General features: G+C 37.6%; 2 protein-coding genes and 1 long non-coding RNA gene across 3 annotated transcripts; 1 reads left to right on the top strand and 2 right to left on the bottom strand.

Annotated features, from left to right (window-relative positions):
* Positions 1–587: 587 nt before the first annotated feature.
* LOC133799776 (uncharacterized) lies at positions 588–2,830 on the bottom strand. Its single transcript, XM_062237775.1, has 2 exons — positions 2,197–2,830; positions 588–1,864 (listed from the first exon to the last, which is right to left on the bottom strand). The coding sequence occupies exons 1-2, from the start codon at positions 2,828–2,830 to the stop codon at positions 588–590; spliced, it is 1,911 nt and encodes a 636-aa protein (XP_062093759.1).
* Positions 2,831–2,872: 42 nt separating this feature from the next.
* Positions 2,873–3,941, bottom strand: LOC133799775 (uncharacterized). The gene is made up of 2 exons (XM_062237774.1): positions 3,610–3,941; positions 2,873–3,506 (listed from the first exon to the last, which is right to left on the bottom strand). The coding sequence occupies exons 1-2, from the start codon at positions 3,939–3,941 to the stop codon at positions 2,873–2,875; spliced, it is 966 nt and encodes a 321-aa protein (XP_062093758.1).
* A 7,944-nt stretch (positions 3,942–11,885) lies between these two features.
* Positions 11,886–14,887, top strand: LOC133800864 (uncharacterized). Its single transcript, XR_009876645.1, has 2 exons — positions 11,886–12,000; positions 14,656–14,887. It is a non-coding gene; the product is annotated as an uncharacterized LOC133800864 (long non-coding RNA).
* The last annotated feature ends 4,228 nt before the right edge of the window (positions 14,888–19,115 follow it).

Raw genomic sequence — 19,115 nt, 5'->3', positions numbered from 1 at the left:
GCTCATTATAAGGCAATCAGGTCTACATGCATACTAATTCACATAGTCATGCATCTCAAATAATCAATTAGTCATATAACGTGCATTAAATGATAATCATGCATAAAACTCAATAGAAACACACACCAAATCCCATCATGCCCTCCAGGCACACTACTCCAGGCCCTTAAGCCTTAACACTGAATTTGGGTCGTTACACCGAGGCTAGTCCCTCGATTGTTACGGTCAACTTTCTAGTGTTGGGACCCTTTATACTGTTTTGATTGACTCGGGTGCTACACACACTTTTGTTGCTAGTAGGATTATAGATGGATTGTGTAGACCACATGACTTTTATCCTGTGGGGTTCGGTACCATGCTACCTACTGGGGAGTTAGTGGTTTCCAGGAGATGGTAATATCACTACCAGTGACAGTGGATGGTAGGGAGTTGTCAGTTGACTTGGTAGAGTTTGTTATGAGTTTTTTTTTTAACAAAAGAAAACTTTATTCAAAAACCAAACAAGATACAAAACAAAGAAAGAAGCAACAGCTTCTAAATAGCCAAACCGCAGCCTGCAACAACAGCAGCTGCACTCAAAAATACAACTACCAACCCTCTACAACATTGAGCAAATACCTGTCCCTTTTGCTAAGTTTATGAGGACCCAGACCCAAAACTCTACATTTAACAACCTTCCTAATTTCCAAGCTCATACTTCTAGCCGAAGTACAAACAAATTCAAAGATACATGTGTTCCGATTTTTCCAAACAAAATACATTGTTGCAGATAAAACAACATTAATAATTTGGTTCTTCAGATCACTAACAGCTGACAAACACCATTGTTGAAGCTCCATGAAGGATTTCAACCACTGAAACACACCCAGCCAGCTACTAATTTCCCCAAATAATTTCCTGGAGAAGATACATTCCATGAAAAGGTGGCTGTGAGTTTCATTAACAGAGACACAAACAGGGCAAAGAGCAGAAGGGATAGGCATGAAACGTCTCAAATGATCTCTGGTGAGCAGATGACAGTTAAAAACCTTCTTGGGCACTAGGAGTTTATTCCACACAGTTCCAGCATACACAAATTTCTGAGCAGTAACAAGAGAAGTGTAAAAATGTTTGACTCGAAATTTACCTCCCTTTTCAGCTTGCCCCAAAGAAGCTACATCAGTAACTTGTTTGAGCCTCAGCAGCTTCTTAAAATACCAGCTCATTTCTTGCTTAATTGGAATATTCCAAATAGATTGTTCCTTAAGATAAATAGAGTTAATCCATCTAACCCAAAGGCAGTCCTGTTTGTTAGAGATCGCCCATAAAAACTTCGCCATCAAAGCCATGTTCCATTTCTTACCTTCGCGAAAACCAATACCACCCAGCTTTTTAGGGAGACAAACCTTCTCCCAAGAGGGGATATGAAGCTTACTCCTATTCCCATTAGAACCCCAGAGGAAGTCACGACAGCTTTTGTCTATGGCAGCTGTAATTTTAAAGGGAAGAATGAATATACTCATCCAGAAGTTTCTGATACCAAGCAAAACCGAGTGAATTAGTTGAGCACGACCAGCAAAAGATAGATTCTTGCTCGCCCAACAATTGAGATTTTTGTTCAGCTTGTCCAAGATCATCCCACAATCTGAAGCTTTCCATTTAGTAGGACGAAGATGAACCCCCAAGTATTTCAAAGGAAAAGATCCTTCTTCCATTTGCATCAATTCAAGAATCTTAACTTTAATGACTTCTTTTACTCCTCCAAAGAATATATGAGATTTCGATTTGTTGGCAGAAAGACCTGTAGAATCACAGAACTTCTTGAAAGCTTCTTGAATACGAGTCACTGAACTGATGTTTCCTTTATAGAATAATATCAAGTCATCTACAAAACATAGGTTAGTTAACCTAAGTTGTTTACACATAGGATGAAATCCAAACCCTTTTTTACCAGAACAATGGGCCAATAATCTGGTTAGATACTCCATTATCAACACAAACAAGAGGGGAGACATGGGGTCTCCTTGACGAAGTCCTTTTTCCCCTTTGAACGAGCCCTGAATTCTTCCATTCATGAGGAGATTGTATCTCGTTCCTTTCAAACAAACAGAATCCAATCAATAAATCTCGAGGGAAAACAAAGATGCTTAAGCAGCTCCTCCACAAAGTGCCAATCAACTATATTATAGGCTTTGCTAAGGGCGATCTTGATTATACATCTTGCTGAAATGTTCTTCCTAGTATAACCTTTGAGGAGATCCTGGAAGATCATAATATTATGAGCAAGAGTTCTATTCTTTATGAAGGCCCCTTGGTTGCTATGAACAAGGAAGGGAAGCACTTCCGAAAGCCTTGTACAGAGCATCTTCGAGATACACTTATAAAGTGTATTACTACAGGCAATAGGCCTGTAATCACTAGCTTTTTTCGGGTCTACAACCTTAGGAATGAGGGAAATCACTGTTTCATTCAGCAACTTTGGCAAAAGTCCATCCTGGAAAAACTCTAACACAGACTGAGATATGTCATCTCCAATGTTATCCCATAACCCCTTGAAAAAACCTGATCCAAAGCCATCTAACCCAGGACTTTTAGAAGAGTGAATGCTGAAAAGTGCCTTCTTAACATCACTCTTACTAAAAGGCCTTAATAACCTGACTTGCTGCTCCAAAGACAATCTACTACCCTGGTTCAAACAATCTATGTCAATCTCCTCGGTAGCCGAACTTCTCCTCCCCATAAAATTCTTAAAATGAGTGAGAAAGTGCTCAACTACTTTTGAATAATCATCTTCAATTTTGTCACCAACAGTGAAAGATGTGATTCTGTTTTCCAATCTTCTTTTCCTCATAATAGCATGGAAATACCTCGAGTTTTCATCACTGAAAGTAACCTAATTAACTTTACTTTGCTGCTTGAGAAAACTAGAGTACCGGTTCAGCATATCAGAAAATTTCTGCTGATTTTGAATAACAGCTTGATGAAGAGTATAGTCAGAGGGGTTAGAAGCCAAGTCCTCCTGAGCTTTACTGAATTCCTCCTTTGCCAACTTGTAATCCAAGACTACATCACCAACCACTTCCCTGTTAAATCTTTTCAATACATGTTTAACCCGAAGGAGTTTCTGCAGAATCTTGTTTAAGCCTCCTCCCGAACCTGAAGTAGAACTCCAACTGTTCAAAACAGACTCTTTGTAACTACGATGAAGCAACCAGTGATTACAATATCTAAAGGGTTTGAACCCCACCTTGTTCAACTCCTGGCTTTTAATCACACAGTAGCTATGGTCTGAAACATAGTCCCATTTGAAGCAAGCTTCTGATTTTGGGAAAGTGTCCAGCCAATAGTCATTAGTAAAAACTCGATCTAGCTTGGAAAAAATCCGGTCTCCTACATCATGCTTGTTAGACCAAGTAAAGTGCGCTCCAGAGCACTTGAATTCATCCACTTGGCCGAAAGCCATCCAGTTTTGAGCATCAGTAGTATCTTTAGCTAAGATTTGTCTCCCACCATTCCTATCCTGGAAGCTAAACATAGCATTAAAATCCCCAAAAATAATCCAAGGATTTTTTAGATGACCAATACTAGCCAACTTGTCCAATAACTTTTTTCTCTTCCCCATAGAATTACTTCCATAAACCACCGTGGCAAAGAAAACCTCCTGTTGACCACACTTTTATCTTGCAGTGAACTAGTTGAGGATCCTCGAGCAAAATTTTGACCTTCGCAAACTTAGCTTGCCAAATAACCAAAATCCTATCAGAGGTGATAGAACTAGAAAAATATTCCCAATTATGGAAATTATTCTCAAAGACCTCTTGTATCTTCTCATGTTTCACCTTAGTCTCAAAAAGAGCTCCAAAACCAACCTTATTCTCCTTACAAACATCAAGAATAGCTTTTTGCATTTCTTTTTTATTCATACCCCTCACATTCCACCCTACCATATTGCAAACTTCCATCAGTTAATTGGGATAGAATTGGTGACCAAAAGCCCATCCCCAGTTTCTTGTAAAACCGCATATCCATTGTTCGAACTAGCTTTGATCGGTGCTGCATCTGCCTTGGTAGGAGCTGCCACAACCTATCTTGTCCCTCGCCTTTTGGGAGTAATCCAATTGCCAGCAACTTCAACACTGCCTATATCATCTAACTATGAAGAGTTTGGAATATCTTGATCTTCATTATTCGCCTTTGAATAATAGCCCATATACGTGCTCTTTTTTCTTTCATCCGCAACAACACTAGTAGAAATATTCACTCTGTTTTCTGGTATAGCAGACCCAGATGGTTGCTGTTGTTCAATCTCTGTACCAATTTGCTTCTGTTCAGGTTTCTCTCCTTTGTCAACAGTGGCCTTCTTCTTCCAAATCACTCCTTTTTCCTTGTTACAATTAGCCACTATATGACCTAATTGAGCACAAGCAGAACACTTAGAGGGGAGCCATTCATATTCAACCAATTGATCAACTAATTGTTCCCGTTCATTGATGTAAGCAATAGATTTTGGAGGGTGGTCCGAAATCTCCATATCCACCAAAACCCTTGCATATTTCACCATCGATCTATTCTGAGTCACCTTGTCCACCATTATTGGCTTGCCAGTTGTACTCACCAGAGCACTAAGACTATTTTTTCCCCAATACTGCAGTCCCAACCCATTCAACCGAATCCACACTGGAACAGACTTTACCATTCTCACAGAGTCCATGTCTGTTGTCCAAGGACGAAGGACAACTGGTTTCTTGTCAAAATGAATGACACCCGTTTCCAATATCAGGTCTCGAGTAGCTTCATCCTTGAAATTAACTAATGTGAAACCTAAGTGCATTCTCACAATCTTATCAACACCAAGATTTCCCCAAACTCTTTTGACAAAACCTTCAAACACTCTAAATGGCGAGTTAGCACCAAGTACAATACAAACAATAGCATTTTTCCAGAACCACGCTTCAATCTCCACCTCCTCCATATCTAGTCGAGTGACATTTTGATCACCAACTTTCATGGGTTCAGTGAAGTTCAAACGAGTGGATGAGGTTAATACCTGATTCGATTTGAACTTACTGCAAATATCCTTCGCCGAGCTCTGATACACGGATCCCTCGACCTCCTCAGCCCATCTCACTGATTTGGGAGAGGTACGAAGCAAACTTCCATCACATATCTCATCAACTCCATGATCCATCTATAAATCAGCACAAGGATCATGAAATTCATCTACAAGATTCGAGTCAGGCTCCACTTCTTGGATCGAAGGGAGGTCCTCTGCCACCTGCGTCTCATCGGAAACCACCACTGGCTTCGATATACCTTTCCTCTTCCAAACCATGGGGAGAGAGAGAGAAATATCATACGCCCTTTAAATTGTTGTTATGAGTTATTTTGATATAATTCTGGGTATGGACTAGTTAGAGAAGTATGGGGCAATGATAGATTGCAAGAAGAAGATGGTAACCTTTGAGCCTGAGGGTGAGGACCCCTTTGTATTCGTTGGCATTGTGCATGGACCCAGTATACCTATGATACCTGTAATTAGAGCTAGAGACGTATTCTAGGGGAGATGCATGCGATTCTTAGCTAGTGTGGTGGATACCACTCAGGTCGTGTCAGTGGGATCATGACAGATCAGATTAGTCTGTGAGTTTTTTTATGTGTTTCCAGAGGATCTACAAAGGTTACCTCCACACATGGAGATAGAGTTTGTGATTGAATTGGCGCTAGGGACAGAGCCAGTGTCTATGGCACCTTATAGGATGGCTCCAGGAGTTACTAGACTTGGGTTTTATCAGGCCCAGTTTCTTTCCATGTTGTGCACAGTTCTCTTCATGAAGAAGAAAGATGGTTCTTTGAGGATGTGTATTGAGTATAGACAACTAAACAAGTTTACTATCAAGAACAAGTATCCTCTGTTAAGGATTAATGATCTGTTTGATAAGTTTCAAGGTAGGACGGTATTCTTCAGGATATATCTTCGATCAAGTTATCACCAGTTGAGCATCAGGGAGGAGGATATACCGAAGATATCATTGCGCACCAGGTACGGGAAATATGGGTTTTTAGTGATGTCATTTGGATTGACTAATGCCCCAACAACATTTATGGATCTGATGAATAGGGTGTTCAAATATTACCTGGATTGGTTTGTCATCATTTTTACGCTATACTGGTATACTCTCAGTCAGACACAAAGCACGAGCAACATCACACATTAGTACTATAGAGGCTGAGAGAACATAGGTTGTATGCAAAATTCAAGAAGTTCGAAATCTGGTTGCCACAGTTGACTTTCTTAGGTCCCATAGTTAGTAAGGATGGAATTGTGGTGGATCTAGTGAAGATTGAGGCGGTCAGAGATTGGCCGAATCTGAAGAATGCTTCAGAGATAAGAAGTTTCTTGGTATTGGCATGTGATTACATACACTTTGTGGAAGTTTTTTCCAAGATTGTGTCACCACTGACAGAGTTGACACACAAGAATCAGAGGTTCTTATGGTCAGACAGGTGTGAGGACAGTTTCTAGAGATTGAAGAAGAATTTGATCACTGCTCCAGTTCTAAGTCTTCCTATAGATCAGGACAAGGTTGTGGTTTATTCTGACACCTTGAGGTAGGGCCTAGGTTGTGTCCTTATGAAAATAGGGAAGGTGATTGCCTATGAATCACGATAGCTGAAGTTATATGAGCAGAGGTGCCCCACACATGATCTAGAACTTGGAGCAGTTGTTTCTGCACTGAAGGTGTGGTGGCACTACTTGTTTGGTGAAAAGTGTGACATATGCACAGATCACAAGAGTTTTAAATACTTGTTCATCTAGAAGGATTTAAACATGAGGCAGAGACAATGGTTAAAGCTGGTGAAGGATTATGATTGTGGGATCCTCTACCACCCAGGGAAAGTAAACATGGTTGTAGATGCCTTAAGCCAGAAGGGTTTGGGTCAGTTGTATAGGGCTAGGCAGATATTCAGGAAGTTGGCTGAGGATATGAGTAGAGCAGGAATTGAGCTAGTGGCGGGCCAGTTAGCCAACATCACCCTGAAGTTTACTCTTTTGGAGAGGATTGAGGTGAAACAGTTCAGTGACCTACAGTTGGGAAAGATGAGAGGGGACATCCTAGCTGGAGTAGGTAAGAACTATACAGTGTCAGACATGGGTTTAATGAGGTACATAGATCCGATCTGCATTTCGATGGACACTGGGATCAGATGGGAGATTCTGGATGAATCTCATACTACCCCTTATTCTCTACATCCATGCATTACGAAGATGTACCAAGATCTGAAAGCCTTATATTGGTTGCCTGGGATGAAGAGGGATATCACTGAGTACGTGATGAAGTTTTTGACCTATCAGCAAGTCAAGGAAAAGTATCAGACACCAGCAAGGCTGTTATAGCCTCTGGATATCCCAGGGTGGAAATAGGAGGACATCATGATGGATTTCATGGTAGGATTGCCCAGGACAGTGGGCCAGCACGATTCAATCTTGGTCACCATGGATATGTATACAAAATCAGCTTACTTTCTTCCAGTGATGACAAATTACACGGTTTACCAGTATGCAAATCTCCATGTGAGAGAGATAGTTTTCCTTCATGGGACTCTGAGGTGTATCGTGTCTGATAGAGACCCTATCTTTTCTTACAAGTTTTGGGGAAGTTTATAGAAGGTGATGGGTACACAGCTGAAGTTCAGTACAACTTAACATCCTCAGATTGATGGTTAGTCTTAGAGGATTATCTAGATACTAGAGGACATGCTGAGAGCATGTGTCTTGGACATTGAAAGGTCCTAGAGTAAATATTTGCCTCTGATAGAGTTTTCCTACAGTAACAGCTACTAGTCGACTATTCGAGTGGCACCTTATGAGATGTTTTATGGTAGGAAGTGCATATCGCCCATTCACTAGGATGAGATGGGTGAGAGGAAATATTTGGGTCTTGAGGCAGTTCAGAGGACCACTGAGGCTATTGAAAAGATTAGAGCTCGGATGCTCGAGTCTCAGAGTAGAGAGAAAAGTTAGTTAGACCCAAAGCAAAGGAACGTGGATTTCCAAGTGGGAGACTATGTCTGTCTTAGGGTTTCGCCACTGAGAGGAGTGAAGAGATCTGGGAAGAAGGGCAAGCTCATCCCTAGGTTTGTTGAACCATTTGAGATTCTGGAGAGGATCGGTCAGGTGGCCTAAAGGTTGGCCTTACCCCCTGCACTGTCTAGTGTGCACGACGTATTTCATATTTCCATACTAAGGAAGTATGTCTCATATGGGACTCATGTATTGAGTTACGAGGATCTAGAATTGGAGACAGATTTGTCCTACGAGGAGCAGTCATCCCAGATTTTAGACAAGAAGGACAAGGTCCTGAGGAACAAGGCTACACCTTTAGTTAAGGTATTATGAAGGAACATCAAGGTCGAGGAAGCGACCTGGGAACTGGAGCAGATATTTAGAGTCAGTATCCCCAGCTGTTAAGGTAAAATAGTGAGGATGAAATTTCTGTAAAGAGAGGATAGTTGTAACGTCCCAAATTAGCTAATAAGGCTTAGGACCGTGATTAGGGGGCCACGATGGCAAATTATAAAAAAATATGTGTTTATGTGATTATGTGAGTTATATGATAATATGAATAGATATGCATGTTTGGATGTATTAAATATGCACGAGGCCATCATATATGTACATATTAGGAATATATGTACATATATGTGATATATGTGTCAGACCACATTATTATGTGGATATATTTGGGTTACTCAGCACGAGGCCATCATAGGGAGCAAGTCAGCAGGAAAGTCACAACGGGACCTATTACTTGACTTAGGGTGAGTCAATAGGTATTTTGGGTATCGAGTACATTACCAGGTTAATGGGTAACGAAAATGAATATTCGAGGATATATTCGATATTTGTGAGATTAGTAGGGAATTCTAGGAGTTTTGACCATTTTGCCCTTGGGGATGTTTTTTGTAACACCCCCAATTTGCTAATAAGGTTTAGGACCTTGATTAGCATGCCTAGAGGGCAATAAATGAATTAACATGTTAATATATGAGTTTAAATGAATATGTGATTAGAATGCATGTTTAGGTGGAATAAATATGCATGTGGGCCCCGTTGGTTTGTTAGGGGTAAATTGGTAATTTTAGCTCGTTGAGGGCATAGATGTAATAATTATGTAATATGATTAATACCATGCACTACTACAAAATACACTTTACAGGATACTTTTTTAGGACACGCACCTAAATGCAAGTCCTTAAAAATATTTATGAAGTTTTTAGGACACTCATTGAGAGTCCTGAAAGAACACCATTTAGGACTCGCAATAAGTGTCCTAAAAGAATATGCGAGTCCGAAAAAAATCTGGCTTATAAAAATAAGTGTTTTACTTAATAATTTTAAGGGCTTGCTTTGGGAGTCCTTAAAACTCTTTTAGAACTCGTAATGAGTGTCCTAAAAAAATATGCGAGTCCTAAAAAAATCTGGGCTAAAAAATAAGTATTTTACTTAATAATTTTAAGGACTTACTTTGGGAGTCTTTAATACTTTTTTAGGACTCGCTTGTGACACTACTACAAAAACACTATTTTAGGACACTCACTTAGATGCGAGTCCTAAAAACAACTCTTGGACTTTTTAGGACTCGGGTTGCGAGTCCTAAAAACGGATGCGTGTCCTAAAAGGTTTATTTTGTTTTTTTAATACACACCTCTTAGATTTTCTTTTATTTCTAAATTTTTAATATAATATTAACTTTTTATTTATAATAATTTATATATTAAAATTTAAATTAATTATGATATAATGAATAATTTCCTTAAATTTTATTTATTTAACATATTTATGATAAAATTAATTAAAAAGAGTTATTTTATTGATTGGTTAAATATAGTAAAATAATTTTAAAATTTCACTAATAATATTGGTGTTTTTATTTTTTTAAATCCATGTTGAAGATATTTAAAAAAAAAAAGCAATAGTTCACATTAAATCAAATTTTGTTTAATTAAATAAGAAAAGGGAGATAAAAATACTAAATCCCTAAATGAATCTCAAAAATCCCCTTCTCTCTCCTCTTTCTTCTTCCCAGTCGATACCACTCTTTCTTTTCCTCTCTCACATTTCAGTCGGCCAGACCAGATGAGCCATCTCTGGCCACCACCCAATGACATGCACCCCACCACGAGCTTCCTTGGCCCCCGAAACCCCCAACCTGTGAAGCTCGCCACCCCACTCGCCGGCCTCCGTCGCGATTGGCTCCCCGAAGTTCCGTCGCCGCTGTGATTTTGGAGGATTGTTTTGGCCTCCACTGTGGACGATGAAGGCTCCTGCTGGAGACGATGATGGGGAAGACGACGGCGAAGGCTCCTGGGCTGGTGAAGTTCTCAGGCGTGGGTGGGCTGCCATTCTCTTCAAGGTAAATTTGTATTAATTGACACTTATGTTAATACCATCTCCTATTAATATTAAGCTTCATATGATTTGGGCATTTGTTTATCTTTTCCTTTCTTTTTGTTTTGGTTTTGTCAGTGTATTCTTATTCTGAAAAAAAATTCCTAATTTTTGCTGTTTTAGTGTAACAGAAGCTTGTTAGAGTTGGACCAAAATTGGATATTATTTATAGAATTTTTTTAATGGGTTTATTTTCATTTTTGACTGACACCCTTTTAACCTTGACAACTTTTGAGCCTTACTATATAACAAAATCAGGTCTTCATTATTCGTTTTGATTGAAGCTTTCTTCTGCAAGGCTTTTCTTTTCAACCATGTTTTTATTAAATATCAAATGTTTGATATTAGTAAGAAAAAAAAAGAAAGAAAGAAAGAAAAAATAACACACAAACACAACTGTCGGTAGCATTCGAAGAGCAAAAGATGGCATCTCATCTTCTCTCGTTGTCCCTATCGTAAAGCTTGGTTTTGCTGTCTGAATTTACATCACTATTTTAATTTTATGATAATATGTCATCAAACTTTTTAATATTGATTTATTTTATTTTTAAATTTTGAGTTTATACAAACATCTCTTTTTATACCTAGTCAGGATTTCAAAAATAAAATGATACCCTCATTTCAATTGTTTAAATTGTTTCTTCTTACTTTTTTCTTTCTTTCTACTCTCGCTCACATCCCTTCAAAAAGACTAGTAACAAAATAGATAAAATTGGAGTTTATTGTTAATTAAAATTTACTTGATAGTATTATATGGCTCTGTTTGTGATTATCAAACATGGAAAGTCCAAATCTAATATTAAAACAAATTAGAAAGATTCAAAATATTATTTTTTAAATGTAGACGCAATAAATCCCATAATATTATATACATTCATTCACATCCAAGTAAAGAAATGAAAATGATGATAATAATTGGTTCACTTAGCTAGTCTCTACCACTGCATTAAGTTCTAACAGTATTGAAGAAGTATTATGCTCATCTTCAAGGTTACCTGTTCAAACCTTTTTTCTTCTCTTCATAGGTACTCGTATGTGCAATCAAGAAAGTGATTTCATGAGCTTCCCAAAACGTAAAAACCATAAAAAGATATAAATTCATTTACTAGTTGTATAGATAGTTTCTCTTAGTAAATATTTCTTAAAGAAATGATGTTATTAGAATAAATATTCTCACAAAAGTATTATTATTGTAGTAGTGTATAGTGAATGAGTTTTATTTGAGAATATATGTTAGAAATCTTATTATTTGCTTGATATTGCAAAGAACAAAATGTATACAATTTCATGGGTAGATATGATTTAGTGGCCTATTTAGCAAGTTTTCTAGCATGTGGATTTTCATGGACTGCTGCATCACATTTTTTCCTTTGTTATTTTGTATAATCTTAACATTTGACCGTCTAATTAAAAATTAAGTTGATTATAGAATTTTAAATAACATGACTTAGGGTAATAACATGATATGGAACATACATCTAACTTTTTTATTTTTTATAATGTTGATAATAATGTTTAGGTTACTATTTTGACTGGTCCTGAAGCATTGGATCGGTAGCTAATTGCAAGAGGTATGTTGTATTTAATTTTTTTTTAATTTTCAATATTTTACAAATTTGAATGATAATTGTATTACTTTGGTGGAGTTTGAATATGTTTGATATTCATCTGTAGTGAAGTAGGTTATGAGAATTCTGTGTGTTGCGGTGATAACGGAAGATTGAGAACTTGCATGTCTTAGTGAAGTAGGTTCTGAGAATTTTGTGTGCTGCGGTGATATATGGATGAAAACCTGTATGTTGTTTGATTTGATTGACATGTTGGTGTTGAATGTGACAGATGGCTAGGCTAGTAAATTAGGGGATATGTTGTCCGATTTTCTTTAGATGGTGACATGTTGGCTTTTCTCTTTTTCTTCTATTTTCAGTGCAAGACGTGTATTTTACTATGTTTTAATTTACATGTAATATGCTTTTTTTGTAACCTATTTTTTTGTTAAATTTTCATGTAGTATATTTCTGTTAATTGATGTTGTGCTTTGCTTAGATTATGTTGTGTGATTATATCATTATAGCAATTTATGATATTCTACAATTTTCTTGCATAGCACATGTTTGATGAAAGTCCCAAGTTTTATCCTATAATCTTAATATTAGGCTCCCAAATCTAAAGGTTTGAGACACCTTTGAGCATATTTGGGCCAAGCCGGATATTTTTGCGCCTAACAGTATCTACTTTCAGTCTTCCACTTATACAAAGCCTTAAGCTCTTCTTTTTTATCCATTGTTTCCTCATGCAAGCCCAAGGCCTTTCTTTGTCTCTTTTGTAAACACCAATTTTTTATTTAAATTGTTTTTAGCAAATTTATGATCATGAGTATCATCTAGAATGTGTTCAAGAGAGTCTATGAGTTTTAGTTAGCCTCTCGTGGTTGCTTAACTAACTTTGTTACAACAGCCATGTGATGGGTTGTTATTTCCGTTTTGGTTTCTTGAGCTTTATATAGTCTCTTGTGCACTAATGAGAACTAACTTTTTCTATCTTTTCTTTGCTTTTCTCTTGTGCACCAATGAGCTTTATATGTACATATATATATATATATTAATTTAAAAATTAATTCTTTTGTAGAAAATATTATATATAAATATATAATTGACCTCAATGTATCAGGTCTTCTTCAATTTGTGTTTCGTGCTAATTACAATATAGAACTAGAAGCAAGTTTTTTATTCATGCAAGTAAATTATCTTTTCTCCAATCTACATGATTTGGTGATCTTCAATATGTATGGGCTTTCAATTATTTAATTGCTTATGCAATATTTTTTTATTATGACTGGGAAAACTTTATCATGAAATAATTTATTATGTAGTATCAAAAGAAACTCGTTTCTTTAGTTTTGTTTTGTACTATTGGATCTAATTGTTTGGTTTCAAAAACAACATCCTGATTGCTTTAACTGTCATGCCTGAAATGTATCATAACAAAAGGATAATGTCATAAATAATGTCTTCTACTTATATGACTGAATAGCTTCTTTTAACTTCTTTTTTTATCACAATTTATTGTTTTTGGTTTGATTTTATTGAGCTTCTGTTTAGTATATACAACCTTATATGCTCATTTTCAAGCTTCTTAACAAATCTGAAAATGTATTCAAAGTTTCCAATGTTTGTGTTGCCAATGAGGCACATGTAAACATTGTGCAATAAAGAATGACATCTTTACTGATGGAAATTGAATCTCTATTTTATTTGTCTTTCTTTTACTTTTGAAGATAAATTTACACAAGAGAGTGTTGTTGAATAACTAATAGGCTAGTAAATTTGTCATGGTTCCATTTCATTGTGAAAATATTGTTGGATATCTCAATCTATCCTTTCTCTAAATTTGTGAATGACGGTAGAGGTTTGCCATTTCAAGCCCAACACTTTCATTTAATCTTGAACTTAAGACAAAATACGGTAATCTTTTAGGTATTGAGTGACTCTTATTTCTTTTATTGTTATTTGTTCTTACTTGCATCAATTTGCATTACTCTCATGAATATCATGTTGATGTATCATGTTGGCTTCTTTATTAAAATTTGTTGTGCTGCACTATTTGATGCACTTTTAGATTTTTTGTGCTTTTCTTGCTTAGTGCTGCCCCATAAATGTGTTAGATGAAGACCACACAATAAGCTGTAATGAGAAAGGAATTATGATTATCTTGAGTATTTTGCTTGTTATGCATTCTTTTGTTTACTTAGATATTAACTAACAACTATTATTAGAATAATTGGGAATGGAAACCATAGATTTTTCTTCATATATATAGTGCTCCACCATTTCTTTCTTTCTATTATAATTTTGGTATGAAGTATTATTCTTGGGATTCAAAAGAGTGAAATAAAAATATCACTTAATTACACTATGTTTTTTCATTTCTTTGATAAATAAATACTTTATCTTATATAAATATATATGTATGTTATTTACCTATATTATTTTTTTTATTCTGTATTTAATATGGCAGTATAGGGTCCAAAATTTTTTTGGGTGTTTTTTTAGTATTTTCTTTTCAAATTTATTTTAATACATTTTGGACACTCAAAGGGATATATTTTTTAAATCAAAATGAAAATTGTAGCAATTGTGAATAAACTTATTTATGTACAGTACAATAAAGATCTAGTTATAATTTTTCAAGTTCGGTGTATTATAATGTGATTTTTCATGTTTCAGGGATGATTTTAGAAAGAAATTCATGGCAGCCAATCCTTACTTTGGAAAGGCAGTGACGAGGGTGAGTACAAGGACAAGAAGAAGAAATATATGTTGTTTGACAATGAATTTAGTGTTTTATTATATTTGTAATTTTTATTAGAGTAAATGATTCTTGTTTGAATGGTTAATTATTTACTTTGTAAATCTAGTTATATATTTTTTAAGGTCAAGACGATTATAATTTTAATAAGTTTTGTTATTTTAATCTATAAATTTTTAGATTAATTTGTTATAAATGTTTCGTTTAAATCATAATTTTTAATTTAAAATAACAATAAATAAATTTTTTAAAAATTAAAAATATAAATTTTAAGGTCACCCAAAGAAAGTCCTAAAAACCTTACTTAAAGGCACTCAGCAAGATCTTTTAGGACTCGCAGACATTTTTTAGGACTCCCAGTGCGAGTCCTAAAAACCTTACTTAAAGGCACTCAGCAAGATCTTTTAGGACTCGTGGACATTCTTTTAGGACTCGCAACGTGAGCCCTAAAAACATCATTTTAGGACTCGCAACGCGAGTCCTAAAAACCTTAGTTTTTAAGGCTCTCAAATAGAGGACTCGCGGGGTGCGAGTCCTAAATACTTTTTTAGGACTCGCAATGCTAGTCCTGAAAAACCTTTTTTGTAGTAGTGATGTGTGAGTGGTGATATTATTGTGATGCACGTGCCGAGACGGTCCTAGGAAGTTAATTAGTTTAAAAGTCACAACGAGATTAAATACCCGGCTCAGGGGGAGCCTAGGGTTATTTTGGGAATTTTATACTTTGAGTTTGTGAGTTAATGGTTAATGGTAATTGAGTAACTTGAGTGACCATTGGTGACCATTAAGAGTAACAATTTTAGATGAGAAAATGGTAGATTTGCAAGGAAGGTGAAGTGTCAAAAATGAATTACATGGAGGGGTAAAATGGTCTTTCGGCAGGATATAGAAACCTTCAGCTAAGGGAAATGAACATTCACAATACTTTATGCTAGGTGTGACTAAAGTTAAGCTTTGGATGGCTAGAAGAATTAAGAAGGAAAAAGAAACTTAAAAACGTAGAAGGCAAAGTGGAAGAGGAAGTGAGCTGAGTTCTTTGAGGCTAGTGAAGAGCTTAAGGGTGTAAAATCAAACTCAAGCCAAGGATTATTCAGAGGTAAGAATTTATCCCCTGTTTTGCTAAGTTTCAAGCTTGATTTTAGAAAGTGAGCATGAAAATTTAAAGATAGTTGTGGCTGGTTTGCATGGGAATTCAGCTTGTTAATCAAGAGGAATTGGCTCGAAGCTGGTATTGGAGTGTGTTCAAAGTTGAATTCTTGATTGAGGTAAGGGTTCTAAGCGTCTATGAATTTTCATTTCTAGTGTGGTTTAAGAATTCGGAAGCGTGGTTTACATTTTTCAAGCCTTGGTTTAAGTTTTAAAAGCTTTGGTTTAAGTTTCTGAAATTTGAAACGAAAGAGTGGATTATGAGTGTGATTGTGTAATTGGGCTTGTTGTTGGTGTTTTTAGGTTGTAAGATGGTTCATTTGTGGTTTTAAATTGGATTTTGGGTTTAGGTATGTTTTTGGGTTGAATTGGAAGTGTTTTGGCTCGGAAAGAATGCAGGGGAAAACCTAAAATTCTGGGTTCGCGTAGAGGTGTAGCGGCCCTGTTCTTTGGCGCCGCGGTGCAAGGTTGCATCAGGAGCAGGGGATTTTCTGGGCGCCGCGACCCTTAAAGGATAGTACCGCAGCGCTAGTCTATTTTCTAGGCAGGAAATTTTTTGCAATTTAGGGCTTTTCCTCGGGGGCTCGAGGGATGTTTTTGTTACATTGTTTTGGGAAATTACAGGTTCCGAGAGTATGGGATTGGTCCCGGGAAGTGGGTTTTGGATTGGTTAGTATTAAAGAGTGTTTTCGGAGAGGCTCGGGATAGAGGACCGTGCTCGTGGCTTTGGTGCATTGAGAAGCTTGGGATACAAGTAAGAAAATTGTAGTACCCGTAGAGCCGGGCATGGGCCCATAATGTTGTTGCAGGGCACGACCCTAGATTGAATTATATGTTAAGGCATAGCCCTTGATTGAACTATTATATGTTTGAATGTTGTTTGAGTTATGCTATATGTGGTTATAGTTGAATGAACAACGAAGGAGCCGAGAACGGCAGTGGGGTCGAGAGTAACATTTGGCACACGGAGTGCGTATCACTAGGGTGAGACCCCAATGGATACATGGGATACCCTTACGGTGAGGACCGAGATCCCAGACTTTGGTAATGCTTCTGGGACGACATGGCCGTATATGTTAGTCTGATGGATTATCTGTTTATCTGTGGATTATCTGATATAATAGTTATATAATATGCATATGTTATGTGCTCTGAGAGTTTTCTTGCTGGGCTTCGACTCACGGGTGCTCTGTGTTGCAGGTAAGGGCAAAGAGAAAGTTAACCAGCCATGAGTACAGAGAGCGTGAAGCGGCGCGTACATGTTTGGCTTCCCGACTGCCTTGGTTGGGGGCATTTTGAGAAATGGCTGTATTAAACTGTGATTTTGATGGTTAATTATCTGTAAATCTATTTTGAGTTGTAACTATTTTATAAACCATATTTTGGGATCCCCAATGTAAGACACTTGAAATTTTCAATTAAATAGAGTGTTTTCAAAGATTACAGCCTTGACTTTTGTTTAAACACACTTTTGTTCTAAAAACCTCGTTTAGCGAGTCAATTGCACATTTTAAACTCACTTAGTAATGACTCTAAGGTGGTAGGGCATTACAACTTGGTGTCAGAGCGAGCCAAGGTTTATTGGTTCCTGGAGATCGACTGAACATGTACGCTGGCTGTCATTGAAATGCTTGACTCAGGGTTGATTGGTATGGTTGATTATTATGCTTGAATATGTGCTTGAATGTTCTGTTTTCCTGCTTTATTTATAAAGAGCATGACGAATGAATTAACATATGCGTGATGTCAGGGCAAGGCCTGTTGTGTGTTTTATGCTATCTGTATGTTATCTGGATTTTTGGTCATGATTAACTGTTGTGATTGGGGGAAAGAAATTGGATTCTGTTATCTTGTTTGATGAGCGGTGTCGCTGGTTGCAGGCATATAGTTGAAATGCCTCTGCAATCATCTCGAGTCCACGGCAGTAGAGCCGAGGATGACAGTGAGGGTCAGGACCCTCCACCTGCCTCACAAAACTGGCTACAGATATTAGTTGAAATGGAGGCTAGATTGCAGAGAATAGAAGAAGAACTTCCTTAGTTGAGGCAGCAGGCCCCTTCACAGGTCATTGGGTTACCAATTCAGCAGAGTGTAGCACCAGTGCCGGTTCAGCCTGTGGTTGAGAATAGGTGGGAACCGTTGTATGAAAGATTCAGAAAGCAGCAACCTCCCACCTTTGAGGGTGGATCAGACCCAATGCGGGCCGAGCAGTGGATGAATATGATTTCCTTAATCTTGGATTTCATGAGGGTTGAAGGAAATGAAAGGGTAGCTTGTGCTAGCTACATGCTTAGAGAGGATGCCCGCATCTGGTGGGATGTAGTGAGTCAGCGGAGGAATGTTACAGTTATGACTTGGGAAGAATTTAAGAGTATCTTTAATGATAAATACTACAGTGTAGCAGTTCGAGCTGCGAAGGTTGAAGAGTTTATTAACCTGACTCGGAACAAGTTATCAGTTACTGAGTATGCCCTGAGATTTGATACACTGGTGAAGTTTGCGCCAGACTTAGTCCCGACAGATGCGGGAAGGAGAGATAGATTTATTCGGGGTTTGAATGTGATGATCGTCCGTGACGTGAATATTACATTAAATCCAGAGACTACTACCTATGCTTAAGCAGTGGATAAGGCCCTTACTGCAGAGAGGGCCGAGGACCAGATATGGAGAGACAGCGCTGTTAGGCGCGATTCTAGGAGGAAAGTGCCTCCTTTTATTGGGTCTAGTCGGGGCAGTGGCCCCAGTGAGCAGAAAAGAAGAGTTCTAGATTCATTTGTTCCTCCTAGTTCTGACAGGAGGGTACGAGGTTCTATTGGTGGCCATCAGGGTGGAAGTGACAACTGGAGGAGTTTTCCAGTGTGTCTTTGATGTAGACGACGACATCAGGGTGAGTGCCGGATTAGGGCATGTTTTATTTGCGGGAGTGCCAACCATCTGAAGAAAGACTGCCCACAAGCTAAGAAAGAGGAGCCAAAGCAGGGAGACAGTCTCCCTCCTGCCAGGGTATTCGCTTTGACTCAGACTGAGGCGGAGGCTAGTTCCTCAGTTGTGACAGGTCAGATCTCTAGCGCTGGTTCTTTGTATACTGAATTGATTGATTTAGGGGCTACCCACTCATTTGTATCTGCTAGGGTGATAGACCAGCTTGGTAGACCTAGTATTGTGTATGCTAGGGGTTTTCAGACTTTGTTACCAATAGGAGAACTGGTAGTCTCTAGGAGATGGATTAGAG

Source organism: Humulus lupulus, chromosome 9, assembly GCF_963169125.1.
Source record: "Humulus lupulus chromosome 9, drHumLupu1.1, whole genome shotgun sequence".
NCBI classification, from domain to species: Eukaryota; Viridiplantae; Streptophyta; class Magnoliopsida; order Rosales; family Cannabaceae; genus Humulus; species Humulus lupulus.
The sequence above is the reverse complement of the archived record's forward strand: the minus strand, read 5'-3'. Positions and strand labels throughout refer to the sequence as shown.

Coding starts and splice junctions, on each gene's coding strand:
- LOC133799776 (XM_062237775.1), bottom strand. CDS start 2,830: ATGAGGAAAAGAAGATTGGAAAACAGAATCACATCTTTCACTGTTGGT. Junction 1,865..2,196: donor GAAGAACATTTCAGCAAGAT/GTATAATCAAGA, acceptor TATGTTTTGTAG/ATGACTTGATATTATTCTAT.
- LOC133799775 (XM_062237774.1), bottom strand. CDS start 3,941: ATGGAAGTTTGCAATATGGTAGGGTGGAATGTGAGGGGTATGAATAAA. Junction 3,507..3,609: donor TGCCACGGTGGTTTATGGAA/GTAATTCTATGG, acceptor TGCTATGTTTAG/CTTCCAGGATAGGAATGGTG.